General features: G+C 57.0%; 3 protein-coding genes across 7 annotated transcripts; all 3 read right to left on the bottom strand.

The window, feature by feature from the left end:
* Positions 1-13: 13 nt before the first annotated feature.
* SLC7A3 (solute carrier family 7 member 3) lies at positions 14-9,327 on the bottom strand. 3 transcript variants are annotated; one of them, XM_038164495.1, is made up of 12 exons: positions 8,899-9,327; positions 7,002-7,418; positions 6,669-6,827; positions 6,403-6,580; positions 6,189-6,301; positions 5,074-5,296; positions 4,756-4,895; positions 4,574-4,676; positions 4,079-4,290; positions 3,294-3,460; positions 2,911-3,019; positions 14-2,804 (listed from the first exon to the last, which is right to left on the bottom strand). In XM_038164495.1, the coding sequence occupies exons 2-12, from the start codon at positions 7,369-7,371 to the stop codon at positions 2,671-2,673; spliced, it is 1,908 nt and encodes a 635-aa protein (XP_038020423.1). In that variant the 5' UTR covers positions 7,372-7,418; positions 8,899-9,327; the 3' UTR covers positions 14-2,670. The 3 variants fall into 3 exon arrangements, with proteins under 3 accessions (XP_038020423.1, XP_038020424.1, XP_038020425.1); XM_038164496.1 differs by lacking the exon at positions 8,899-9,327 and adding an exon at positions 8,511-8,892; XM_038164497.1 differs by lacking the exons at positions 4,756-4,895; positions 5,074-5,296.
* Positions 9,328-12,523: 3,196 nt separating this feature from the next.
* Positions 12,524-17,258, bottom strand: LOC119712819 (collagen alpha-1(III) chain-like). Of its 2 annotated transcripts, XM_038164499.1 has the most exons (5): positions 16,584-17,258; positions 16,079-16,195; positions 15,017-15,117; positions 13,621-13,726; positions 12,524-12,672 (listed from the first exon to the last, which is right to left on the bottom strand). In XM_038164499.1, the coding sequence occupies exons 1-5, from the start codon at positions 17,179-17,181 to the stop codon at positions 12,617-12,619; spliced, it is 978 nt and encodes a 325-aa protein (XP_038020427.1). In that variant the 5' UTR covers positions 17,182-17,258; the 3' UTR covers positions 12,524-12,616. The 2 variants fall into 2 exon arrangements, with proteins under 2 accessions (XP_038020427.1, XP_038020426.1); XM_038164498.1 differs by having other exon boundaries at positions 12,531-13,726.
* A 179-nt stretch (positions 17,259-17,437) lies between these two features.
* SNX12 (sorting nexin 12) lies at positions 17,438-23,990 on the bottom strand. 2 transcript variants are annotated; one of them, XM_038164624.1, is made up of 4 exons: positions 23,710-23,990; positions 21,604-21,699; positions 19,697-19,821; positions 17,438-19,238 (listed from the first exon to the last, which is right to left on the bottom strand). In XM_038164624.1, exons 1-4 carry the CDS (start codon positions 23,830-23,832, stop codon positions 19,136-19,138), a joined length of 447 nt encoding a protein of 148 aa, XP_038020552.1. In that variant the 5' UTR covers positions 23,833-23,990; the 3' UTR covers positions 17,438-19,135. The 2 variants fall into 2 exon arrangements, with proteins under 2 accessions (XP_038020552.1, XP_038020551.1); XM_038164623.1 differs by lacking the exon at positions 23,710-23,990 and adding an exon at positions 23,151-23,696.
* Between the last annotated feature and the right edge of the window lie 158 nt (positions 23,991-24,148).

The following is a 24,148-nucleotide window of genomic DNA, read 5'->3' as shown; positions in this document are numbered from 1 at the left end:
CAGAGGGGCACAGAGAAATAATTTTCATGGCTAGAGGGCTGTGCTGGTGTCAGTGCCCCTCTGTGGGACTGGAGGAGGACAGAGACCAGCCCTGGGCCACCAGCACTTCCATCCAGCAGACTTCCCTGTGAGGGGAAGAGGCAGCACATGACCCAGCTGAGTCCTGACTCTGTGTTTTGCCAGTAGGTAGGGTCAGAGACACAGACACCAAATTAAGGAATATATACACCCTATAAGTTTCAGACTAAGTCCTCAGTTTCCTCTTACCTACCCCCACTTACCTGTGCACAGAGTTCCCAGTAATTTTCTTACACGATACACCCTGTGACTATAGTCACTCAAGCTTCACAATATCCAAATAGAGCTTGAGAACATTTCACGCTTTGGTACCACACGGATTGTCTAGTATCAGTGGAGGTAGTTGGTAAGATAATTGTTTCATGATCATCCAAACCTTAACATACAATGCAATTATCAAAACAAAAAGCAAAAGGATTAGCATCAATAAAACAACACCAGGGTGAAGCACTCAGTAGAGAATTCTGGTAGCTGTAGGCACCCATCCAAAAAGAAAGTCCCGCCATCTATGTTCTCCATCACATGATGGATTTCTGCCATGCCACGATGTACAGCAATCAAAGCCTTTTATCCATTCTCCTGGGCCTGCTTCAGCAAGCCTCAGGTCTGTGTGTGAACAGTACCTTTACCAGTTCATACCAATGGGAATAGGCTGCAAGTCTTGAATCAGGGTATAGTTAGATTCCAAAAATTGACAGGGTATAAAAGGAGGTAAAAAACTAAAAATCTTCATTTAAAAAATAGAAACAAAAAATAAATAACTAAAATCCTGTCATTGCAATAAAGTTACAGGTACAAATATCGGAGTAACTACTTGTATCTTCAGTAACATTATCTACAAATACAAAACACAAGAGGTTCTCATGCATCTCGTTGTACACAATCTCACAAAGTGTACCGCTGACTTTCAGATCCTGGCAAATAATTTGCTGTAGGGTACTTAGTACTACATCCAAAGCAGCCAAAGCTAACAAACTAGTATCGTGAATGTTATTCCAAAACGCATCCTGCACTAAAGAATCCAAACTCAATCTAAAAACTTCTTAGAGTCCCCTGAGTCTAGGATTATCCCTGGTGCTCCCTAGTCATGCAAGCACACCATCCAAGAGAAAAGAGGTTCCCCTGTTTTTTCCTAAACTGATCAAATATTTAATTTATTTCATGCTGAGTATAATCCTCTATGAGTATCCCTCCTGACCATTAGCATCTAATTCTACCTTTTGTCTCCATGCTGGTCTCACATCTACAAATTCATCTCGGGAACCAACCTCATTAGAATCCACAGAATCCCAAATATCTCCATTCCATTTATCAGGACTCCACTGCACACCTGTGTCTGCAATCACTGCATGCATCTTCTTGTGATTCACTTGCCCCCTCCTTTCCTTATACTGAGCTACTCTAACTGCAGCCTTCTCAGCAAGTCTGGTAAATCCATCTTATCAGCAAGCAGCTTATTTTGGCATTTTAGCATTACAATTTTATTTTGCAGCTCACATCTGTTGGTCCATGTTAGAGCATTTCAACAACTGTTCCTTTTGTTGGTGTTTTGTTTGATATACTGTTAACAAAATCCATCCCTGCCTTTCCAAATCCACAAGTTCTTTTCCTTTTTCAGTACATGATTATTGGATGCATTTCAATAAATCCAGCAGTTCAACTTCTTTTAACTGACTTTCCCATTGCTCTCATGGTCCTCCAACCTTAGCCCACTTAAGGACCAGTGAACTATATGGAAGGTCTTCCCATCTGAGAATTTCAGACAGGACTGAAATCATTCATTTAGATTTTAAAAGCAGCAGTTTATTCTGACCCTGACTTCACTGATTTTGTTTTGCTGGTGAGTAGGGTCAGAGACACAGACACCAACTTAAGGAACAGTGGCATTTACTATGATGGAAAACTGCAAAGAATCACGACAGGATAAGCTAAGCAAGGCACCTAACCGTGAGCGAAGAAGTGCAAAGGAACAAGCTGAGCAATGCTAATCATTGCCAGGAAAGAATGCCTACGGTGATAAAGGAAGACACATCACACATCATCCAAGCCCAAGAGACATCAGCTCTGGGAGGAAGCTGTCACAGCCAAGGACTGGAGAACCACGCCAGGAACTGGGAACTCCTGCAGTGCCTCCTCCTTTGCAGGCCACGAGGCTCCCTCACTTTGCTGGGGCAGTGGTCCGGTTTTTACACTGCTAGACAAACCAGCTGACATAATTTCTAATTTCATTTTCCTGTCAGCTTTCTCCCAAAGCCTGGCCAGGGCTCAAGGAGGATCCAAGGGAGTTGTCTTTGATCCTATACCCCCCTAATTAGGCCAGATGCGGCCTTACGCTGGTTCTAGATACAGAAAGGCGAACATGTTTTGCCAATAAGTAAGTACATATAACGATACTTTGTTAAAGAGTGGAAACATGCAACATTTGGTTGAAATGTCCCTCCTAGGTCAGCTTTGACTCAGGGCCTGTTGTTCAGACCTTAGTACTTCACTCTGGGACTCAGTCTCTGCAGGAAAGGGGATGGATGTACTCTCTGGATCATGATCTTGTCCCAGAGGGGCAAAGAGGTCCATGAAGCACTGGTCCCCAGGCCCTCAGACCGCAGCAGCCCCAGGGCTGAGGTCCAGTCCAGGATGGTGCAGAGGCTTTTCTGCTGTGGCACAAGCTCTTTCCGCATTTTTCCCTTCCACGCTGTTCCAAATCCCATAGGCGAAGTAAATAATGAAACCTGCAGGACAGTTTCCATAATGAAATGTGCAATGGTGGGTTGTCAGCACTAACAGACCCCCAGGAGAGACCTGTGGGCACTGCACTGCCCACCACAGGACACCTACCCAAAACCATGCAGACAGCAAACCGCGCCCAGGTGTCTGCACTCAGCTGTACCATCAGCAGGATGTTAATGAAGGTGCTGAAGATTGGCACGAGTGGCAGGAAAGGTACCTGCAAGGGACAAAAAGTGCCATGTCAGCTGTGCCTTGAGGGACCAGGCTGGGCTCAAGGATGCTACTGGCCAATGGAAAGACCCCCTCCCTGCCACCGCCCAGAGCTCCCAGGCACTTCCACACTGAGGATTGCACCTCAGAGAGATACGTTTCAGGGCCCTGGGCTTTTCTGGTGACTGCCTGGCAGTGAGCCCTGGCAGATCCTGCAATGCCCAGATCCTGATGGAGTCCAGGGGGGATGCAGGCACCAAGATGCAGGGGGCTGCACTCACTTTGAAGTTTAATCGTTCATTGCTGCACGGTTGCCTCCAAATGATGATGGTGAAAATGAGCAGAGCCACGAGGAGCAGCACCAGAGCCACAATACTACCCACAGTGGCATCCTTCAGTGCAGCCACATTGAGGGTCAGGACCACACAGATGACTGTGATCAGTGCAGCTGCAAGATAAGGGGTAGTCAGGGCATGGCACATGGCATCCCTGTGGCCCTGAGCCTCACCCACAGCTGTGCTGAGGCACCCACTGCTCTTGGTCAGGTCCAGCAGTCTGTCTCTAACACCCACCCCAAAGCCTTAGGAGGCACTTCCCAGACCAGCAAGCTGCAGGGAGCCTGTGCTTGGCTGGGCTTGGACCCAGCTCTGACGCTCACCCAGACCTGGCTGAGCCACCCCATTCTGGCTGCACAATGGAGCCATTGATAGATGGATCAAACCCCGCTGGCTGAGCCCAAGCACTCTCAAGGGGCTGGGGACTGCCCTTGCTGGTGGCCAGCATGGGTCAGGTTCATCACAGGGATCTCCCATGACCACCTGCACATCCCTGGCTTAGCACCCATGTCCTCCAACAATGCTTGTGCACCCCAAACCACAGCTGCACCCTGCACTTGGCACCCTGCTTAGGGTTCAGCACCTGCTAGCACTGCCAACAGCGAATGGCAACCTGACCCCTCTCCTCTGCCTGGCATGCTCTCCATCCCTTCCCAGCTCTACAGAGACACATCAAAACACTCCAGCCCCTGGCAGGAGGGGACACCAGCTGCCAGTTCCCACTCACTCACCAATGACCGCGACACAGACATAGACAATGCGCCCCGAGAGCACAGTGGGGGTGTCCCCAGGCGGGCTGAAGAGCATCGCCAGGGACAATGTCTCTTTGTGCTGGGCACTGGCGGCAGCGATGGTCGGGTTCATGATCACTCTCTCCTCCTCGTTCCCATTCAGCTCCAGCATTTCCATGGCCTTCGAGGAGTTCGGCTGTCTGGGCTGGTACCTGAGCAGGTAAGACAAGCTTGCAGCAGAGCCCAAGCAACTTCCTATCCCAGGGGAACAGTGGGCAGCACCTTCATATCCCTGCTGCTCCGGCAGTGGCCCCGCGACAGCCACTCCAAGGATATGCCCAGAGTCACACACAGGCTCTGGTCAGCAGCCTCCATCCTGGGGCCTTGACACTTCCCCAGGATGCATGCTCCTGGAAAAAAGCTGTGGTTACAAGCCCCCAGGACGATGTAAGGAATGTCCACCCTGGGCACCGCCAAACCCGAGGAGTCACGCACCGGAGGATGAGCACGCACAGCGCCACCAGGGAGTAGGCCAGCAGCGTGCCGATCGACATGAGGTCCACCAGGTCCTTCAGGTCAAGCAGGAGGGCAAACACCGCTGCAATGAGGACAGGCAGCATGAGCACAGCTCCAGACCAACACAGGGCTGGGTGTGAGGAGGTGACCAGGAGCTTTACCTGCGAAGAACCCCGAGACAAAGGTGGCGATCAGAGGGGTCTTTCTGCCACTGTGGATCCGGGAGAGGAACTTGAAGAGCAGCCCATCCTCTGCCATGGCATGGATCACTCGGGGCATGGGAAACATGGAGCCCAGCAAGCTGTCGTGGAGAGAGATTAGGCAAGCTGCCCACATCTACCACCCAGAAGGGGAAGGTACCAGCTCTGTGCCAGGAGCAGGACAGCAACTGGACAGAGCAAATCCCCAGCCCAGCCAGGTTAATGCTGTCGGTCCCTGTGCTGTGCTCCAAGCAGTGCCAGGAATAGAGCCAGTCCTACCTGGTGGAGAGGGCACAGAGTGAGCCAACAGCAACAGCGTAGCGGGCAGGCTCCCAACCAACCGCCTTGAAAGCCTCAGGCAGAGGGCTGTTCTTGTTCAGGAGGAAGTAGGGCACCATGAGAGTCAGGGATGCAGAGACCCCAAAATAAGCCACAAAGCAGATGAGGAGGGACACAATGATGCCAATGGGAATCGAGCGTTGCGGGTTCCTGGCTTCCTCCCCTGTCCAGACACAAGAGGCCACATGTGCCCCACTCCACTGCACAGCATGGGGCAAGTACCCCCAGGAGATGAGCCAGAGTAGGGACTTCCCATGGCAGCACAGGACTGGGGAGCAGCAAGCAGGAGAGTTGGAAAGGAGGGGTCCCTGGCCATGCTGCTGCTGCACTGGCAGAAGGAATGGAGCTGCCTGGAAGCCTCGGCTTGCAGCCACCATCATGCTGGTGTCTTGACTCATGTCCAGACAGCCATGCCAGCCCTTCCCCCCCACCATCAGCTCCCTCTCCCCACAGAGCCTGTTGAATGGAGGTCCTCCTTGAATGTGTTTGCAAAGGTGTGCTGCACCATGCTCCCAACAAGGGGCTTGGCAGCAGGAAAGGAGCAGACTGCTGGGCAGCCCCTGGAGGCAGGGTGGCACAAGCAAGGTCAGGCAGAACAGCCTGTACCAGCCACCCACTAAGTAGATTTCCGGGGTAATGAGAGGAAATTAAGAGAGCTGCCTGTGCTCCAGGAAGCAGCAGTTTTGCATAAACCCAGTCATTTGGAAAAAGGCTGCCTGAGGCTGGAAATAACTAGGAGGCACCAGCAATTCCCAGCACTGTTGCAGGCTCAGCTCAGCAGTCAAAAGGCTCCCCGCTGCTCTGGGAGCTGGCTGTGCAGGCAGGGTGCAGCCCTGCTCCCACCGTGTGGTGTAGTGAGCCACTTTTCCTGGGGCAGGGCAGGCTCTGAGCCCTTTTGTCTGGCCCAGCTGAAGACACAGACTTCACAGGGAAACCTCCCAGGAGCGGTGAGACCAGCTGTTTTCCCACACCATGTAGCATCCTCCCCATCAGCTCCCAACCAGCTGCTGGCTGTGCAAGGGAAATGCCCACGCCCCCCTCACCCAAAGCAGTACCTGTGGTGGCAATGCAGTCAAAGCCCACGAAGGCATAGAAACAGGTGGCAGCACCGGTCAGCATCCCTTCCAGTCCAAAGGGAAAAAACCCACCAGAGCCAAAAGCTTTTTTCCTGGAAGAAATGCAGGAGAGCAGCTGCTGTGAGGTGCAAGGACAGTAGGGCCTGTGCCTGCCCTATGCCAGATCCCAGCCTGGCACAGTTGCTCTACTTACATGTCATCCGGTGGGTCTAGCAGCGAGCAGTTGACACAGTTCTCCTCTGAAAGCTGCCAGTTCTTGATGTCGCCCTTGATGAAACCAGCAATGATGACAAAGCTCAGCACCAACAGGTTCACTGCCGTGAAGATTTTATTCACGAGGGCAGATTCGCTGACACCAAAAGCCAGCAGTACTATGGGGACAGAAGAGGTGAGTGAGGACCCATCAGGCTCCCATGCCATCACCCATGGTACCATGGAGCCACTCTCTTGCACACCCACCAGTGAGCAGCAAAATCAGGATCAAAGCAAAGAAGTCGGGATGCTCAGCCAGCACTCCTGGCAGGTGCATTGGGACGTTGGTGGCGAAGAAGGTGGAGATCTGGTTGCCAATGATGTTGTCAAATGTTGCACTCCAGGCTCGAGCCACACTGGCTGTACCTGGTTGATGGCAAATCTGCACATTAGTCTGAGCCCAGGGCAGACTGGCACCAGCCACCCACACCTGTGCACCCACCTCTCTGCGGATCCCACCGGACACCCTGCCCCCAGAAGCCCCCCATGCTGCCAGCACGGCGCTGGAAGGAGCCCCACACATAGTGCCTGGCCTCGTACCTATCACATAGGAGAGAATGAGGTTCCACCCGGCTATAAAAGCCCAGATCTCACCAACGGTGACGTAGCTGTAGAGGTACGCAGAGCCAGCCTTGGGGACACGGGCCCCAAACTCTGCATAGCAGAGTCCAGCCAGTACAGATGAGAAAGCAGCCACCAGAAAGCAGAGGACGATGGAGGGACCGGCCATCTCCTTGGCTACCTCCCCTGCCAGCACATACACACCAGCTCCTAGTGTGCTGCCCACCCCCAGGGATACAAGGTCCAGTGTGGAGAGGCAGCGAGCAAAATGTGTGTCATCAGAGCTCAGGTCCACCATGCGCCGGCGGATCAGCTTCTTCCCAAAACCAGTCATTTTTTCCCCAAACATCTTGTCTTCTCCTCAGTGAAGCTCAGTGAGGAAGCTGGTGAAAAGCCCTGCAAGAAAAGAGATATGTGAAGCTCAGTCTCCTTCAGGCAGCAGGACTAGCTAGCACTGGGCAGGGTAGACAATGATGCCCTCAGGAGCTTGCTCCCAGCTCATTCATTGGCACTATGCCCCAGCCACTGCTTGGCCAGAGACTGTGGTGGGGCAGCCTCCAAGGCACTGTGGGGCTGCGCTCAACCTGCCTGCACAGCCCTTGCACCACGACAGTGAGTCAGGGATGAACCCAGTCAGTCGATGCTGGGAACTGCTCATTGCTCAAGCCCTGTGTGCTCCCAGCCACAGAGCTCACAGGCGTGTCCCAAAGCGTGCCCACTGCTTCCCAGGCTTGGCAGCCTGGAGATCCTTCAGACCAAACTTGACTGCTGGCACATTTCTCCAGCCTGGCACATGGGTGTGCACAGGAGCAATGAGGTGGAGACAAAGGATTCCTGCGGCACACAGTTTAGCAGGCTGGGCTGACTCGCTGGATGCAGCCATTCCTTTGTTGCTTTGGCCATCTGCACCACATCCTCTAGAGGGACGCATAAGCAGACACACACACAGCACGGGTGCCTGGTGCAAGCCCCTTGCCTGCTAGCAGTGCTTGCTAAGCAGTCTGCAAGCTCTACAGGCTGCAATCACCCCGAACGTGTGACATCCCCGCTCCTCTTGCTCACAGCAGCCACCTGTCCCCGAAGAGCTCTCAAGATGAGCAACCTGCGAAGCAGGCATCCAGCACAGAGGAGCCGCAAGGAAAGCGCTTCCCAATGCCCATGGCCACAGCTGGCACCTCTGCCCACACTGAACCGCCCGGCCGCCAGCGCATTCTCCCTGCTGGCTTCTGCCTTCGCCGGGACTGTGAGAACACTCCATCCGCCTGCCACACTACATGTACCAGCCTAGGCACACAAGGATAACTTTGAGCCCGCTTCCACAGAGGATTATCAGGATGGCAGTGGCAGCCACCAACGCGGCTGTTTCCCCGTGACCAGCAAACCATCCTGCTTCTTGATAAACCTCCTCCCGAGCTGGCACGCGTCACATTCAGCCTTGACCCCAAGTGCAACAAGTGCCCCAGCACCAGCACCCTGCTCAGCCGCTACCTGGACAACTCTGGCCGCCTTCCCCAGCGCCGCTCCATTGTTCCGAGCATCTCCAGCACCCGACTCGAGATCCGCACGGGTCGGGCGGCAGCCGGAGCCCCCCGCTGCACGCCGGTGCCTACCGCAGCGCGGCAGCCATCGCATCCCGCCGCGACTCGGCGGAGGTGTGGGAGCACCGCCTCAGCCCCCGCGGGGGCAGCTCCGCTCCCGAGGAGTGCCAGTCAGGCTCCGTCCCGCCGCGGAGCCCGGCGGTGCCGCGCGTACGGCAGAATCCGAGCGCGGCCCCGCGGCAGGACCGGCCACGTGCGGGCTGGCGGCAGCTGATGCAAGACCGGCACCGGTTGCGCCAAGCCGCTCCCGGCCCGGCGGCAGCGCCCGCCACACTCACCTGCGGCGCGGCTCGGCTCGGCTCGCCCCCGTGCGATCCCCTGTCGGTGAACTGGGCTCCGTTCCGCGCCGCGGCCGAGAGCGGAGAGGGCGGGCGAGTTCCGCCCGCGATGGCCCGGTACAAATGGGAGCGGGGAACGGGCGTGCACCGGCTTCCACCCAGAGCCCCAGGGCAGGAGGCGGGAGCAGGCAGAGCCGAGCTTCCTCCCAGCCCCGGCCGCGCCCCGCTTCCCGCGCTCGTTTTCGAAAATACGAATTCCAGGGACGAGGGGCACCGGGGCGAGGCGCGGCTCGGCCGGCGGGAGCGCGGCTGCTGCGGGCGGCAGGTCCGAGGCCAGGGCACGGCGCCTTGCTCCCTCGGGAAGCGCCGCGGAGGGAGCAGGTGAGGGTCCCCCGAGTGCAGACGTGCCGCCATGAGAACAGAGCCTGGCCCGGCCTTGGCCCGCCGCGGCTGCGAGCGAGGCGAGGAGGCGAGGCCAGCCCGCTGCAGGGGCTGCGAGCGGAGCTCAGCCCGCGGCTTGCGGGGGGACTCTCCCCCGACCTCCGTCTGCCCCGCTACAGCCCCCTCAGTTCTGGGAGCAGCAGGCAGCCCTAAGCGATGGGGAACGCCAGCCCTGGGAGAACTGTTCTCCAGGCAGCCAGGAGAGAGGCAGGGGCCAGCAGCATCCTCTCCGGCACTCCGGCTGCGAGCCGCCCGGCAGCCGGCCGCGCCTGATGCAATCCAGCGCTGGCGTGCCGTGAGCGCCCGTTCAAAGCGGCAGCTCGGAGAGGTGAGCCAGCCCCTCGCCGGCGCCACGGGCAATGCCCCGCTCCGGCATTGCCGCTATCGAGGCAAAAAGCTTTTCAGTCTCTTGCAGAACGGAGGGGAGCAGAGCAGGGCAGGCGGCAGCGCTAGGCACCTGCCGCCCCCGCATCCTCCGGCTGGGGAAAACTCCGGGAACGCGCGGTGATGGAAACACCGGCTCGTGCTTCTCACTGGAAGTGACGCAAGCTCTGCCCCCCCCTCCCCGCTTCTCAGAATCGAGGAGCCGCAATTCAGCAACCTCCCTTTCCTCCCGGAGCCCGTGACGAAGTAAGGTCAGACGGCAGCACGGCCCTTACTTCTCGGACACTTCCCACTCATTCCAGCACTGCCAGCCGTAGGCAGGGACCCAGCTGGGCAGCACCGTCGCCGAGAATGTTGCCAGACAGGATAGGCGGCAGCGCGGGCACAGCAGGACTCCAAGCAGGGTCGCCCCGTCCCAGACAAGCAGACACGGGGCACCCAGAACAGCCAGGGGGCAGATTTCATTATTTCCCCATTACCAGAAACTTTCTTGTAACGCCAGGCATTGGCAGGCAGTTTCCAGAAAGGAGCATCATCAGGCCACCAGAACATGTCTCCAGCTCCCAAACCTCCCGTGCAGCTCCACATACGTCTTCCCAGGGTGCCATCCTCACCTCCCAGTCTGACTGCTCCCCGCTCCCATCACCCAGGGCCCTGACCCAGCAGCACAGGCCAAGGGCTGGGAGCGGGCAGAGGCATGGAAGAAGCCAAGTGCACGTCTCAGCGGGAGCAGCAGGAAGGCAAACGGTGGCAAGGCACACACAGCCTGCATCAAAGGAGGGTAGGAGACGGCTCCAGCCCATAAAGGGAGCCAGAAGCCCCGCAGAAACAGATCCACATCAGTCCTTGCATGCCCCCACCCCCTCCCACAAATGAAACATTCCAGTATTTCAGATGGGAAGGGACCCGTAAGGACCAGGGAGTCCAGCTTCACCCACGAGTGCAAGAGCCTGAATGAGAGATGCAGGGCTCCGGGCGGCTCCTTGAGATGCAGTTTATTCCATGCAAGACGTTACAGCAGTCCAGGGTCGTGGGCGACGGAGCCTGTGCCTACAGCTGTCAGCTCCAGCTGCAGGCAGGCCGGGGGACCCCTTGGTTCTGGTTGCAATACATTATATACTTTCCTTTGCTGAGCATCTTAACACAGCAGACGCAAGCTATCCCTTAACTTTTATCTATAGCCTATCACAACTACCGTAATTACCATATTCATCTTACTCTTCTCCAGTCACTAAAAGTTAGTACATTACAGTTGAAGCTGCAAGTTGTTTTTCAGTTGTCTTGCAGGGGAAAATTCTGAGACCTTTTTTCTACTTAAAACATTTGCTGACTTGTTTGCCTGTGCTATCTTTCTGCTTGGTAAGAATAATCTTCTTCGCTGAGGTGGGCTTATCCTTTGCTCTAAGCCATGAAAACCCCTTCTAACTAACATACCCTTTGCCTCCTTGGTTATCCAGTAAGACTGGCTCAGCCATTCTTTTCTTCCATATCAAAACCTGCTTCCATCTCTATTTCTTCTCCAGAATCTACACTCAAAAATCTTTCTGCTAAGCATACCTATCTGTGAGACTTTCTTATCAAGCTTTCATCCTTCCCAACGCACGAGTGCCTCTGTGCTTACAAGTAATAGATGTGCCAGGGCACTTTTTCTAGGCAACTCCCTTAGTACGTGCACCAAGAAGTTCTCTTCACCATGCATGTACAGGGAACACGCGACATGTCAGGGCTCTCTGCTGCAGATTGTGCCAGCACTGCAGCTGCCCCAGCAAGCAAGTGCCACACAGCGCTGGGAGACAGCCAACACAGCTCCCCTGTGCAGCCAGCCCTGCACACAGTCCAGGGCAGTGCCCCAGGAAGGGATGTGGGCTACCCGTGAATGCGCATCACAAGGCAGCCAGAAATAACAGGAGCAGGAACGGGCCGGCCTTCCCAGCCCAGCCTCAGCGCACTGCCAGCACCAGACTCTCCAGTGCCTCACCCAGACGCAAGGCAGTGCAAGAAGGCGCCTGTACCAACCGAGCACAGAGAGAAGGCAGCAGAGCAGGGCCCCCAGCGCCAGCACGCAGGAACGGTGAGGGACTGCGCTGAGTTCCTAGTGCTGCTTCCCACCGCGGATCCCCTAGGCACTGATAACGAGGCAGTAGGAAATAGCCAAAGGCTGCAGAAGTCTAATGTGCCATCAGCCAGCATCGGCTTTTCCCGCATCCAGTGTCAAGGTGGTCTAAGGAAGAAACCTGCCCACACAGCTGCCTACCACCACCACACATCCAAGCATCCCACCTGGAAGCATCAGTTTAGTCCAGAAATGCTTCCCCAGATGCGGAGGGACAGAAGGTCAGAAAGTAAAGATAGGGCAGAAGGTAATCTCACCCCTGTGGGGTTGCAGCTGTACCAATTCTCAAAGATGAGGAACAGGCCTGACTTTAAGAGGCCTCAGCTGTAACCAATGAGAGGGAGAGGGGCTTGGCTGCTTAAGAGCTAGCAACTGGGGCCTGAGGACAGTTGGCTGTGCTGAGAAGAAGAGGAAGGAGTCAGTGCTGTGAGGAGCTGCCCATGAGACATTGCCAAGAAGGTATGGAACCTTTGCCATGAGATGCCACCACCCAGAGCCATGCTGTACCTCCCTTCACCAGCACCCAGCTCGTCCTTGTAACAGACTTCAAATCTCTGGCTGAGCAAAACCAGCCATAGCCAAGCACAGACCTGCCCTGTTTGCCCAGGCCCCTGCCTCTGCCCAAGCAGACAGCAAACACCTCTGCAAAATATGCCTTTATTTTACAAAAAAAAATAAAATAAAAAAAAAAAAAAAAAAAATCAGGAATTCCCTGAAATATACAGCCCCAGGAGCTGGCACTGTGGGACAATTGCTGTTGTTATCCCTGTGTCCTGGCCGTCAGTCTTCTCCCAGGCCGTTGCTGTGGTTCTCTGGAGCATCTTTCCGGTGGATTCCTGGGAAGCAACATCAAAGCAGTAATGCTTCTGGCACTCAGCACCTGAGCCCTGAGAAAGGCCATGAGCTGTAGCCCTCCCACCTCACAGCCCTCAAGGGACCCCTGGAGCATCCCTGCGGGCAGCCCGGAAGCCAGGGCTCACCTCAGTGAGGGAACATACCTGCTGCTCTGAGCTGAGCCTGCAAGGAGGAGATTCTCTGATCTGTTTTGTCTTATTAATATGATTACTGTTTGATTTGTAATCTCCTTGTAGCTGCCCTTTGGTCTCTGCTCTTTTCCCAGCCCTTCCTTTGCTTCTCCTGGCAGGAAATGTCATTCCCTTCCTAGAAACTGCCTTCTTGAGAAACTTCTCTGTCAGTTTGGCATTTCTCTCAACTGTCCTTTTCCTTGGGATTCTTTATTGGAGGAGATTTGAATGCCCGCCTTGTATGTTATCTCTAGTTCTCCTGATCTTTGACCTCTGTGTCCCTCCTCTGTGTCCCTGCCCCGGTATGTAAGCTATTGTCTGCCCCGAGTTCGGGGTCCTGGAGCAGCCAAAAGGGGAGCGGTAACATCAAGTAAAAGTACCCCAGGAGCCGTGACTGCCGCTTCTGTTTTTGCGCTGTGCCCTCCCTGGCAGCTGGGAAATCAGCGGAGCAGAGAGGGGCTGTGGCTGCCTGTTCCCACCTAGCCGGGACAAGCAACAATTGTCTGCTGACAGGCTTCACACTGGGCAGTCTTGCCAGCTGCACACAGCAGGCAGGAAGGTGTGTGCTCAGCCCATGCTAAATACCTCACAGCCAGACTCTCTGGGGCGGCAGCTGAGCTCCTGCTCTACCCCCTAAACATGAAGCCAGCCCCCCTGCCATGGAGCTGCAGGCCCTGGGCTCCAGGTACAGGAGGATGTCACCTGGACTACAGGTCTTCTGCAGTCCCCAGAACAGCCAGCTCCACATATCAAGCTCACCCATCACTCGCTCCAGGGCTTGCATGGCATCCTCCATGGCTTTTATGGCATGCTCCATTTGCCTCTTCAGATGCTCCAGTTCCCGGGACAGCCGATCTTCTGTGGACTGGCAAGAGCAGGGTGCGAGTGATGCAGGAAGTTGCACACACCCCCCCCTCCTCCCCCAACACAGGCAATCCTCTGGAGGAGCACTGCAGCCCGTCCAGCACTCCCAGCTCCACTCCCTGGGGACCACTGCCAGGGCACATCCATCACAGCAGCGCTGCCTGGCAAAGGAGCTGCTGTGCTGAGTATCTGCCAGCCCCAGTGGGAAACAAGAATGCCTTTGGCTGCCTGCAGCCACACAGCGAAGAGCCCTAAAACTGCTGGAAAATGCACAGACTCATTTTGCAGGTAGGAGATTTCCTAACTTGAAGGTTGTCCTAGGGTGGCGTTAGGATGCTTCTGTCCCCGTTCCTGTGTTCTGTTTATGGATATTCTGGGTATTATGTTCTGTGCCTTCAAGACTGGCTCTGAAGAGTGAATGTTTTGTCCAGGTTTTGTTATCTGCTCCCCAGGGCTGGTGAGACACAGAGATGGGGAGTACATAGCGCGGCTTTTGCTTTTGCTTGGCTTTTCGCTCTGCTCTTGCTCTGCCTCCTGCTTTGCTCTTGCTTGTTGCTTCTGCTCATTAGTTAGTTGAGCAAAGCAGTCTGAATTTTTCCCTGGACTGTTCTTCTTTTCCCTTTTTTGGAACTACTCGAACCTGCTCGGGGCTGGGACCTGGAAACAGCAAGAGTCTGCTCCCTGTGGCCTGCAGCAGCCATCCCCAGCGCTGGAGGGACCGACAACAGAGTGACCACTCCCAAGAGAGACTTTCTGAATTTGTCATCCTTTTCAGAGTGGTGAAAGAGTGTTGTCACCTGGTATTGTTCATTCTGTGTGCTGGGGGGTGTTTTGCCTGTTAAATGAACAGGTTCTTTCCGCTTCTCTCTGAGGAATCCTTCCCGAACCGGTTGTGGGGAGGGGCTGTGTGGGTTTGCTTTCTGGAGAGGCCCCCTTTTGGAGATTTTCTCCAAAAGGGGCCCTAAACCAGGACAGGGATTTCTCTTGCAGGCTCTGCACACCCCATCCTGGGGCCATGTCCTACATGTAAGGACATACAAAGGTGGCATCACGAGCCACACGGAGCTCGCATGTTTCAAAAGGCCCTTAGAAAATCTAGCTGGGCAGAAGCCTGAGCTTGGAGAGGTGATAAAGCCACACAAGAAATGCCCCTGGTCTTGTGCAAATCCCAGAGAAAGGCTGAAACAGTGGAAGTGCCAGCCAGAAACTGGCAGGCCCAGGTCTCATCATCTCCTGCCTCTGGCATAGCTGGCCCGAGCCAGAGACTGAACAGGACACAGCTGGCTCTTACCTGCTCAGCAGGGACCACATCTTCACTCCCTGGTGTCAGGCCAGGGGCCGGCTCCCGGGATGAAGAGGACTCCGCACGCTCCCGTGTCTGCTCCTTTTTACCTGTGAAGAGAGGTGTCTGCGCTAGAAACCTGCCATCCTCAGCCGCTCCTCAGCCTGGCCGCAGAGTGGCTCCAGATCCGGGAAAGACAGAGCCTGCCCAAGAGAGTCAGAAGTCTCCCAGCACTTCCAGCCCAACAGCTGCTGCTGGCTCGGCCTGTATGGGTGCTGCTGGGAGAAAGAGCTCCTGCATGGCTTTGCTCCCAGCGGCTCTGGGCTCCTGCTAGGAGTCTGCTCTCCCAGTGAGGGCAGGGTGGGACAGGGCTGTCGCAGCAGAGTGGGGAGAGCCTCCTCGCCTCCCTTCCCTCTGCAGGACTCCTCAGCGCTGCAGGCTGCCCAGCTGCAGTTCCTGTGAAGGCAGCACCCCCTGCCTGCAGCACAGGCTGGAGCACCCTCGGCCAGGGCCACACCTGCTCAGCCCGGGCCCATCCGGGGAGCAGAGCTGCCCAACAAGCAGCTGCCCATGTTTCTCCACACCCCCCCTATGCAAGGCAAGAATCTACACCTCCCTACTGCTCGCCTGCTCCCCAGACAATGCTTGCTGCAACCAGCCTTTCTTTGCTCTCACAATTTTCCTTCAGCACTCGGGTCCTATTGCACACCAGCCCCTCTGCACCTGATTCTGGCATTGAGACCCGGGAAAGGAAAATACAGAGCATCAAGCCCTGCTAAGAGACTGACCACGGCCACTCCCTCTCCTACAGTCGAGCCTCGAGCACCAGATTTGTTCCGATTCTTTGCTGGATGCCTCTCCAGCAAAAGAGGCAAAGGCCTTCACATAGCTTTGCTTGCTCTGCACTTCACCTCCCCTCCTCTGAGCCCAAGGACACGCAGCACCCACCTCCCCCAGTCCCTTCCCCAGTGTGAGCTTTGTCCCTGCTGCCAAGACCTGGACGTTCTTCCCACGGCAGCAGTGCCCCACTCCCACGACTCTGCAGCCTCTGAGGCTTCTGCCAAGACTCACCTTGATCCCGGCAAAAACGCTTGGATGGAGGCTGCTGTGAGGAGCGGGAAGCCAGGACAGGAACTCCTGTCGAAAGCCCTGAGGAGGGCCGCTTACTACTCCCAGCCTCGGCAGCATCTGTAGGGAGCAGTAAACACAGAGGCCGCTATTCCCTCGCAGCTCCAGTGCACCTTCTTCAGGCAGCCCGGGGCTCAGCCAGGCTGCCTGCCCTGGGCGCGCAGGCACCAGTACCCTGTGACCCCACAGCACCACGGGGTGAAGGCTTCAAAGTCAACAGGCTGCCAGCCCACGCTGGCGGGAGGCCAGACACTGTTAACACACCCCTTGGGGTACGGGACTACTTCCTAGGCTCCTAGCTGTGCCGCTGCCATGGACTCCCCACTGCCCATGGCCTGTCCCCAGCCAGGCTGCAGCCCAAGCCCTTCCCCTTCTCCTTTCTAGGTGCAGCACCCTAACCTACGTGCTTCCCTGCTTGGCGCGAGGCAACTGGCAGGTGCAGCATTACCTTCCATCCCTCTCTCCCCGGGGTTGATTTGGGGAAGGCTGGAAGGCTGTGCCTGCTGCGAAACCCCGGTGACACCGTGAAGCCTGGACCTCGCAAGCGACGTCGGCTTCGGCCCGGTCCCTGCGGGAGAGAGGGGAGAGAGGGGGTTCTGCAGCGCCGGGCGGGCGCTGGCCGTGCCGCGGCTCCCCGCCGTGACCCCGCTTACCTGGGGCCCGCAGCAGCCGCGTTTCCCGGGCTCCGGGCACAGTGCCGGCCGCGGGAGGCACCCGGGCTCCCCTGCGGCCGGGGCCGGGCCAGGGATGGCAGCGGCGTCGCGATCGCCCGCGCTCGAGTCTGGGACCCGCCCGCCGCTCGCTAAGGGCAGCGACGTGGAGGTGGCGGGTCCGGGCCACCTGGGCTGCAGCCCGCTGGGCTCCCCCTGCTCCGGCGAGGGCTCCCCGGCAGCGCCGAGGCGCAGGCGGGCGGCGATGGCGGTACACTCTTCCTCGGAGACGCTGCGGTAAACCGGCGTGGAGGGCGAATGCAGCGCCTCGACGTCCTGCTGCAGGTCAGGGCAGTCCGGCAAGCCGGAGCTGGCCCCTTCCTCCTGCTGCGCCATCGCGCCTCGGAGCCGACGGGGAGAACCAGGGAGAACCGGAGAGTCCCGCCCGCCTCCGCGCCGTGCCCCCTCTGTCCCGCCCGTGCCCGCCCTGCTCCCCCTCTGTCCCCGCTGTGTGCCCGGTCTGTCCCCGCTCTGTTCCGCCCGTGCCCGCCCTGTCCCCGCTCCGTCCCGCCGGCTCTCCCGCCCCCTCGCCCGTGCCCGCTCTCTCCCGGCGGTTCCCCCGTCCCGCTCGCCCCCAGGAGCAGGCAGACAATTGGCTTCACAGTGGTTTAATGCGAACGGCACCGGGACGTTACACTGGACAGGGTGCACACAGCTGGAGGGATGGCAGCCCCGCGCGGGGCAGGGCAAGGAGCCGCCCCGAGCGCGACTGGCGGCAGCAGGAGGCGGGGACCGAGCCCCTCCGGGACCACGGCCGCCTCCACCGGCAGCGGGCTCCGCGCTGCCCCGCGGCCCTTTCTGCGCCGAGGCAGCCCCCGGAGCAGCTCCCTCGCGCTTCCAGACACTTCTCCCAAAGAGCCACCTCTCGCCCAGCAGTAGCAGTTCCTCGCCAGAAAACGGAGGGCACGTTGGGAAGGCCTCGGGGAACGTGCCTGCGAGGAACCGGAGGGCACCCACTCTCGGCCTGGGCTCCAAGAAAGGCTCAACTGTGCCACAACAAAGTGACCGAGCCCTTTTAAACCAGCCAGCCTGGACCTGAGGAGCCCCTGAGCTGAGGCCCAACCTCACTCATCACAGCTGTGGCAGCTGGGGGAGCCTCCAAGGGACACCTGTGCTGCAGCAAGTCACAGCCTCCTTGTCCCCTCAAGCTCTGAACACTTCCCTGACCAGTTGATGGTTCTCACTTCCACACAAGCGACTGCCCAGCTCACTGCAGAACAGGGGAGAACACACAAAGAGCCACTGCCACTTCTCCTGCTTTCTAAGCAATGGCTAACCTAGGACTGACTGCTGCCCATTTTCTGCTGTCCTTTCCTGGAGAGGTGGCCTCACTCTGGGCCCCACTGCCGGGCTCCTCCAGCGGCAGCCACCACAGCCGCGTCCCTCACCTGCTCCCACCAGCCTTCTCTTGCTCCTCCTCAGCCAGACAGTCTGCTCCTGCCAGCAGCTGGGGCCCAGCATAAGGTCACTAGGCCCAGCCCAGCAGGGTGCTGCAGGCAACACCAGCCCAGCAGCCCATGCTACAGCAGGCTGGGGCCTTTCTCAAGCTCTGCGCCAATGCATCACAGCACACGTGGCTACGGCCCAGGCTATCCCATCTTCCTCATGCCAAATGGCCCACAAAGAGCATCATGAGAGCACGTGGGATGGAAACCCCTCGAGCTGCCAGCAGCACCTTAGGAAGGAGGGGGCACAAATACACCAAACGGGTCTGCAACTCAGGAGGCTGATAGCGGGGTTTGAGCAGGCGTTGGGGCTCAGCGCTTACAGACAGTGAAGAATGGGGGTTTCATGCAGGGTGAATCGGGTGGGTGAATCACAGACTGACTGACACACCCAGGCACCTACTCACTGGTTTGGATAAACCTTACTAAAACTCTAATACCTGATGTATCACTGACCAACACGACAACTGCTATTCTTCAAAGTCTCCCGCAGAGATGCTTGGGGCTGCGCAGACAAGGGAGTGAAGGTCATCTCTTATCTTCCCGTGCAGGGACAGCGGCAGCTCCTACACCAGAACGCCTTTAGCAAGTTCCTGCTCCACACCTATCCACAACTGCCCCCAGACGTGGGACAACACACTCACTTGCATAAATCTTCACGTCTCGAGGCAACGACCACAGCCCAGTAGAACAAACTGCTGCCAGTTACAAAAGAGGAAAATACCAAACAAACTGGGAGGTTCAAGAGAGGAGAAGCTGGTTCAGAGAAGACAGATTTAGTGTAAAAATAAATGTCATTTTTGCAGGAGGGAGGGTGGAATGGAGGAAGACGGGGCCAGGTGCTCCTACTGGCGCACTTTCCCTGGGACGTAATTCCTATCAATAGTCTCCTCTTGCAGGAACATATGTAAGCAGCGCTCGTTCTGTGCCAGTGGGTGTCCAGCAATTCTGGAAGAAAATCAGATGTGGAGGTTAGCACAGCTGCCTCCAAGACCCCCACGCCTCTGATGTGTGCAGGAGGGAGTCAGGCAGCCAGCCCAGCACACCTGCACCGTGCTCAGCCCGAGGTCACGCATCGCTCTGCAACACGCCCAGTAAGAGGCGCTTGGGCACAGGCTGCTCTCTTCCAGGCAGTGCCCTGGACCAAAAGTACCCTGCTGGTGGCTCCCTGTAGCACAGCTGTCCTGCTAATACTCACTACGCTCTCCGCAGAGAGCGCCAAGCACAGCCCCCACTTAGGACAGGACTTGCTCCACTTCCAGTTTCATTACGGGGCTGCAGGCACCACCCTCCAGCACCGGCACCTGCCAGAAGCAGCTCAAGACTCAAGACTCTCTCACAGGCAACCCACGGCCCAGCAACAGCTAAAAAGGCAGCGCACAGCAAAGCCAGCACATCAAACTTACTTGTTAATAAACTGTTCTAGGCCCTGTCTCCGCTCCTCGATGAAAGACTCCTCAAAGATGCCTTCATCTCCTCGGAAGGGAAGCTGTCGTTTCAAAGCTTTTCCAGGCAGCGGTGGCACTACAATCTGAAAGCACAGAATCACCCCCTGAGCAGAACAGCCACCTGCAAGCACACATCCTTTGCTGTTTGGTGCTCATCTCCAGTGCCATCACGTGGATAGAGCAGAAGGTGCCCGCTGCCAGAGACTGGCTAAGTTTCGCGCCTCTAAACATTTTGGGGTGCTTAGCAAATGCCTGTGGGTATGTTTGGTGGGAGGGGCAGATCAGGGCTTGTGAAGGCGAGACAGGGAGAGGCTGCACCCCCAGCCCAGAGGCAGCATGCCGGGCCGGCCAGAGCTGCTCATCGCTCACACACTGTGGGTGGTGCTAAGCCAGCCCCTGAGCGGCCGAGGGACCAGAAGCTCCACCTTGGGAGGAGGCCGCAAAGGCCCCGGGGCTTGAAAGCTCCCACGAGGGACTTGTCTGGCCCCTGCATTCTCCTGGAGCTTTCCTCTTGTTATCAACCTGTTAAAATTCATGTTTGACTAAATATGATTGTGCTTAGGAAGGATACAATATACTAGGATACGTGTCCAGTCATGTCACGAGGGTCTGACACAAAACCACTCGGGCTTGCAAGATCTGCCACAGCGATTGAGAAACTGGTTACCTCATACCTCATTGAAACACAGTATCCACAGGTGTCCACCGAATAGAGGTCTCAATCAGCAAGGGAAGGAGAAGCTCGGCTACTGCGGAACTCCTAGCTAAGCCCTGGAGCGCCCGAGCCACCAGTGGCCCATCACGGCCACTGATAACCAGAGATGGCGTTGCTCCTGGTAATCAACCGAGCATGAATAGCCGGTTCCAAGAAGCTCGCTAGCATGTGAAAACCCGACTGCTGTAAACTCTAGTCAACACGTATGTATCCCCCGAGGCGGTTTGTGCACTGCGAAGCGGCTTTGGTCCAAGAGGGAGACCGCTATCTGCACCCGCAGAGAACAGAGAACAAGAGGACCGCATGGATATTCCAGAGACTCCGGATTCGGCACTGTTCACCCAGCTGATAGAATTCCTCTACCCCGGAGGAACATCGGAAAGCTCGTCAAACTAAGGAAAGGACAAAGGAAGAGTAGCTTCGGGCAAGAAAAAGAGTATAAAGCCTGGGCTGATTGGGGCAGACTTCGTGAACTCACCAGGTCTGATGCGCGAGGGCGTCAGATCTGCCTTCACCCGGAGCCGAGTCCCGGGCTCGGCCCTGTTCCTTTCGATTCGTGCCTGGCACAAATTGTCTTTCCATGCGCAAAATAAATTCTGTTTCTCTCTTACCATTTTTTGGCTTTCGCAAAATTCCTGATTCGGCCTAATTGGCATTCTACCTATAACAGTCCCACCCATGCTGGAGCCCTAGAGGTTGCTAGCCATGTGTGGGGTTTTGGTACCTTTTTGGTCTTTGTCTCTCTTCTCCTTCTAATCCTCTTTTCACGGAACTTTTTTGAGTAACGTAGCAGCTTAAGATTTTAAAGGTTTCTAAGTTAAGCAGGATAAGTTTATGCTAAGTTAAGAGTACATAATTAATGCTAAGTACTGTTATAATAAGTGTTCTAGAAGTGTATTTCCTCCTTTGCCAACATTCCAGGGTTTTGCCAGTAAACTTTGGTGCATTTGTGACCTCTTGAGAAGATCTGGTTGGGATTTCTCCTTGCACCAAACTAGAGTAAAGGAACCTCGGTTTAAGCCCTGGATTTAAGTATCTGGGGCGCAACATCCACCACCACAGCCCACCGCTTCTGGGATTCTCAGGGTTATTGCTGCAACTGTTGCCACATCCTGGCTCAAGGAATAGGGAGCTCTGAGCCAGGCCTCACCTTACTGTCTCGTTCCAGCTCATTCTTCAGCCACTCAAAGTCGCTGTATCGTCTCCTCACACACGACTCCTTCAGTTTGAAGATGGGGAGGTTTGTCTGTAATGAAGCAAAGCAGTTTATTTGCAGGTTGCTCTGGAAGCCACACAGGCAGCTGAGACCTGAAGCTGCAGTGAGAAAACCAAACCTCCTGAGGACGCGCAATGGGAACGCTCAGCTTCCTTCTTCAGGACAGCACCAACACCAAAACCCTTCCGATCCAAGCAAGCCCAGCTACTCAGTGGCAGCCCTTCCCTCTCCCCTGAGTGACTATTTCTGGAACGCACCCCCTTTCCCAGGGGCACACACTGGAACCAGTGCTGGCAATAGGGTTGTCAGGAGAATTATTTTCCCCCCCGCCCAGGTTTCCTCCACTTGGAAGTGATCTACAAGAGAGTTTTGCAGCAGCCTGCAAAGCAAAAGAACATCTGACCTGACACTGGCATCTCCATGGAAGAGCTGAGGAAATCTTGGCCCAGCAGCTGTAGACCTCATCTACAGTCTTCTCCCAAAACAGAGCACCTACCCTAACAGGCTTCTTGTGCCCATCCTGTGCCACTGGAGAAAGATGCAGCAGTTCCTCACCTTTCTCCCCTGCCACTGGACTCCAACAAATGACAGCGGCATTAACTTTGCCTTTACCCCACCAGCACAGTCCCAGTCAGTCTATGCTGGGAACTGAGGGAAGAAAACCTTCTGATGGACCGCACTCCGGTAGTACTGCAACACAAATAACTGTGTTCTTATGAGGTCTGTGAAATAAACCCAGGTGCTTTCAGAGCATCTCTGCTGGTTTCAGTGGGACTACGATGTTCCCATTGCCACCTGCAGGCTGATGGGAGCCAAGCACCAGAGCAGAAAAACACAAACACCAATTCTTCTGAAAGGCGGAGGAGACTGAGCATACATCACACAAAAGTCAAATCAGCACCACAACACATGCTAAAGGGACTTTGTTTTAGGGGAAGCTCAGTTTTAGTTTTCCCATCTATCAGACACAGAGCTGTGAAGGGGTCTCCAATTCGGTCTCCAATTCGTTTAAGGCCCAATGAAGAGAACCCTGCTCAGCCTGCTATGCACCCTCCTAGGCCAGGGGCTCTTGGTAAAGCAGCCCGCATGCAGTATGAGCAGTCCCAGGTTACTACCACCCAGCTCTCCTCCCCTGCATAAGATAAGCAGCTACGTGTAGCCATGCCCTGCTCAGCAACCACGCAGCGGGGCTCTCCAGAGGGAAGGGGCGCAGGAGGTGCTGAGGCAGCACCTCACTGTCCGTGTGCGCACCAGCCCCCGCTGGATGCCGAGCGAGCCCATCAGCTCTGACCTTGAGCCCCGCCGGCGCGCTGCTGGCCCCAGCCCGGCGTTTCGCCTCCTCCGCCCCGCGCTGCTCAGCAGCGGCACCGCTCCGGCCCTACCCGGCCGCCGTCCCTCGGCCAGCGCGTCCCGAGCGCAGCCGCCCCTCCCCGGGCCGCACACCGGGCAGCCCAGCCCCGCAGGCCCGACCGGGGCCGCACCCGCATGCGGAGTTCGTAGCTGGTGTATCTGGCGCGGCCCATGCCCACGGTCTGCGGGTTGAAGATGTCGATCTCGAGGAAGTTGCTGGGCGGCCCGTACGCGTCCGTGAGGTCCTGCGGCTTCGCGTTGAGGCGCCGGGTGTCCGCCACCGCCGCCTCCGACATGATGGTGGTGCCGCCGCCCCGCCCGCTACCGCAGCCCGCCCCGCCCGCGCATAGCCGCACGGGGCCCGCCCGCCGCCTACATAAACCGGCAGCTATCCAGGGTTCAGGGCCCCTCAGCCGCCACCCCACCCGCACAGCGCCTGCATAAAGTGGTAGTTATCCAGGGTTCGGGGCCGCTCAGCCGCGGCCGCCCTCTGCATAAACGCAGCGGGTATTCAGCCCGCGGGGAAGGCTCGTTCGGCCCCGGAACCTGCATGGCAGGCTTGCTCCCGGCGTTGCTCCGCGTCGCCTAAGTTGTGTCGGCCGGGCCCCCGCGAAACAGGGAAGAGCCCGAAGCTGAGCCGGCTGCGCTGAGCGCCAGGCTGGAAATCGAGGCGCGGGGCAAGAAACGTACACAGGACTGCGCCATACAGCGTCTGGACTGTTGCCAGCCCTGGACGCCGTACAGCGCGAGGAACGCGAGGCCCCGGAACATGGTTGCCGCGACTCTGACGGGCAGATCGGGACGCAGACCCATCACGCCTTACGCCAGGGAGTGTCCCGGAAATAGGCTCCCATCCGTGACGGGATGGTGGAGGCAGCAGCGCTTTCGGCCCAACCCGGAGTGCCGCGGCGCACTCTGAGGCGGGCGGAGGAGCTGCCCCCGCCTCGAGGCTGCCGCCACCACACGGCTGTTATCTTTCTGCCACCGCGGGGGGACTAGGCCCGCACTGGGCCTGGCTGGTTATGTAAGCGTAGCCCGCTGCGATGCCCGCTGGGAGCTGTAGTCACATCAACGCACCGCCTGCCACGCTCACCCGTAGTGGAACATGCCCCGCCTTTCGCCGCAGGGG

This window comes from Motacilla alba, chromosome 4A (assembly GCF_015832195.1).
Source record: "Motacilla alba alba isolate MOTALB_02 chromosome 4A, Motacilla_alba_V1.0_pri, whole genome shotgun sequence".
In the NCBI taxonomy this organism is placed as follows: domain Eukaryota; kingdom Metazoa; phylum Chordata; class Aves; order Passeriformes; family Motacillidae; genus Motacilla; species Motacilla alba.
This window is presented reverse-complemented; position numbering and strand designations above follow the sequence as displayed.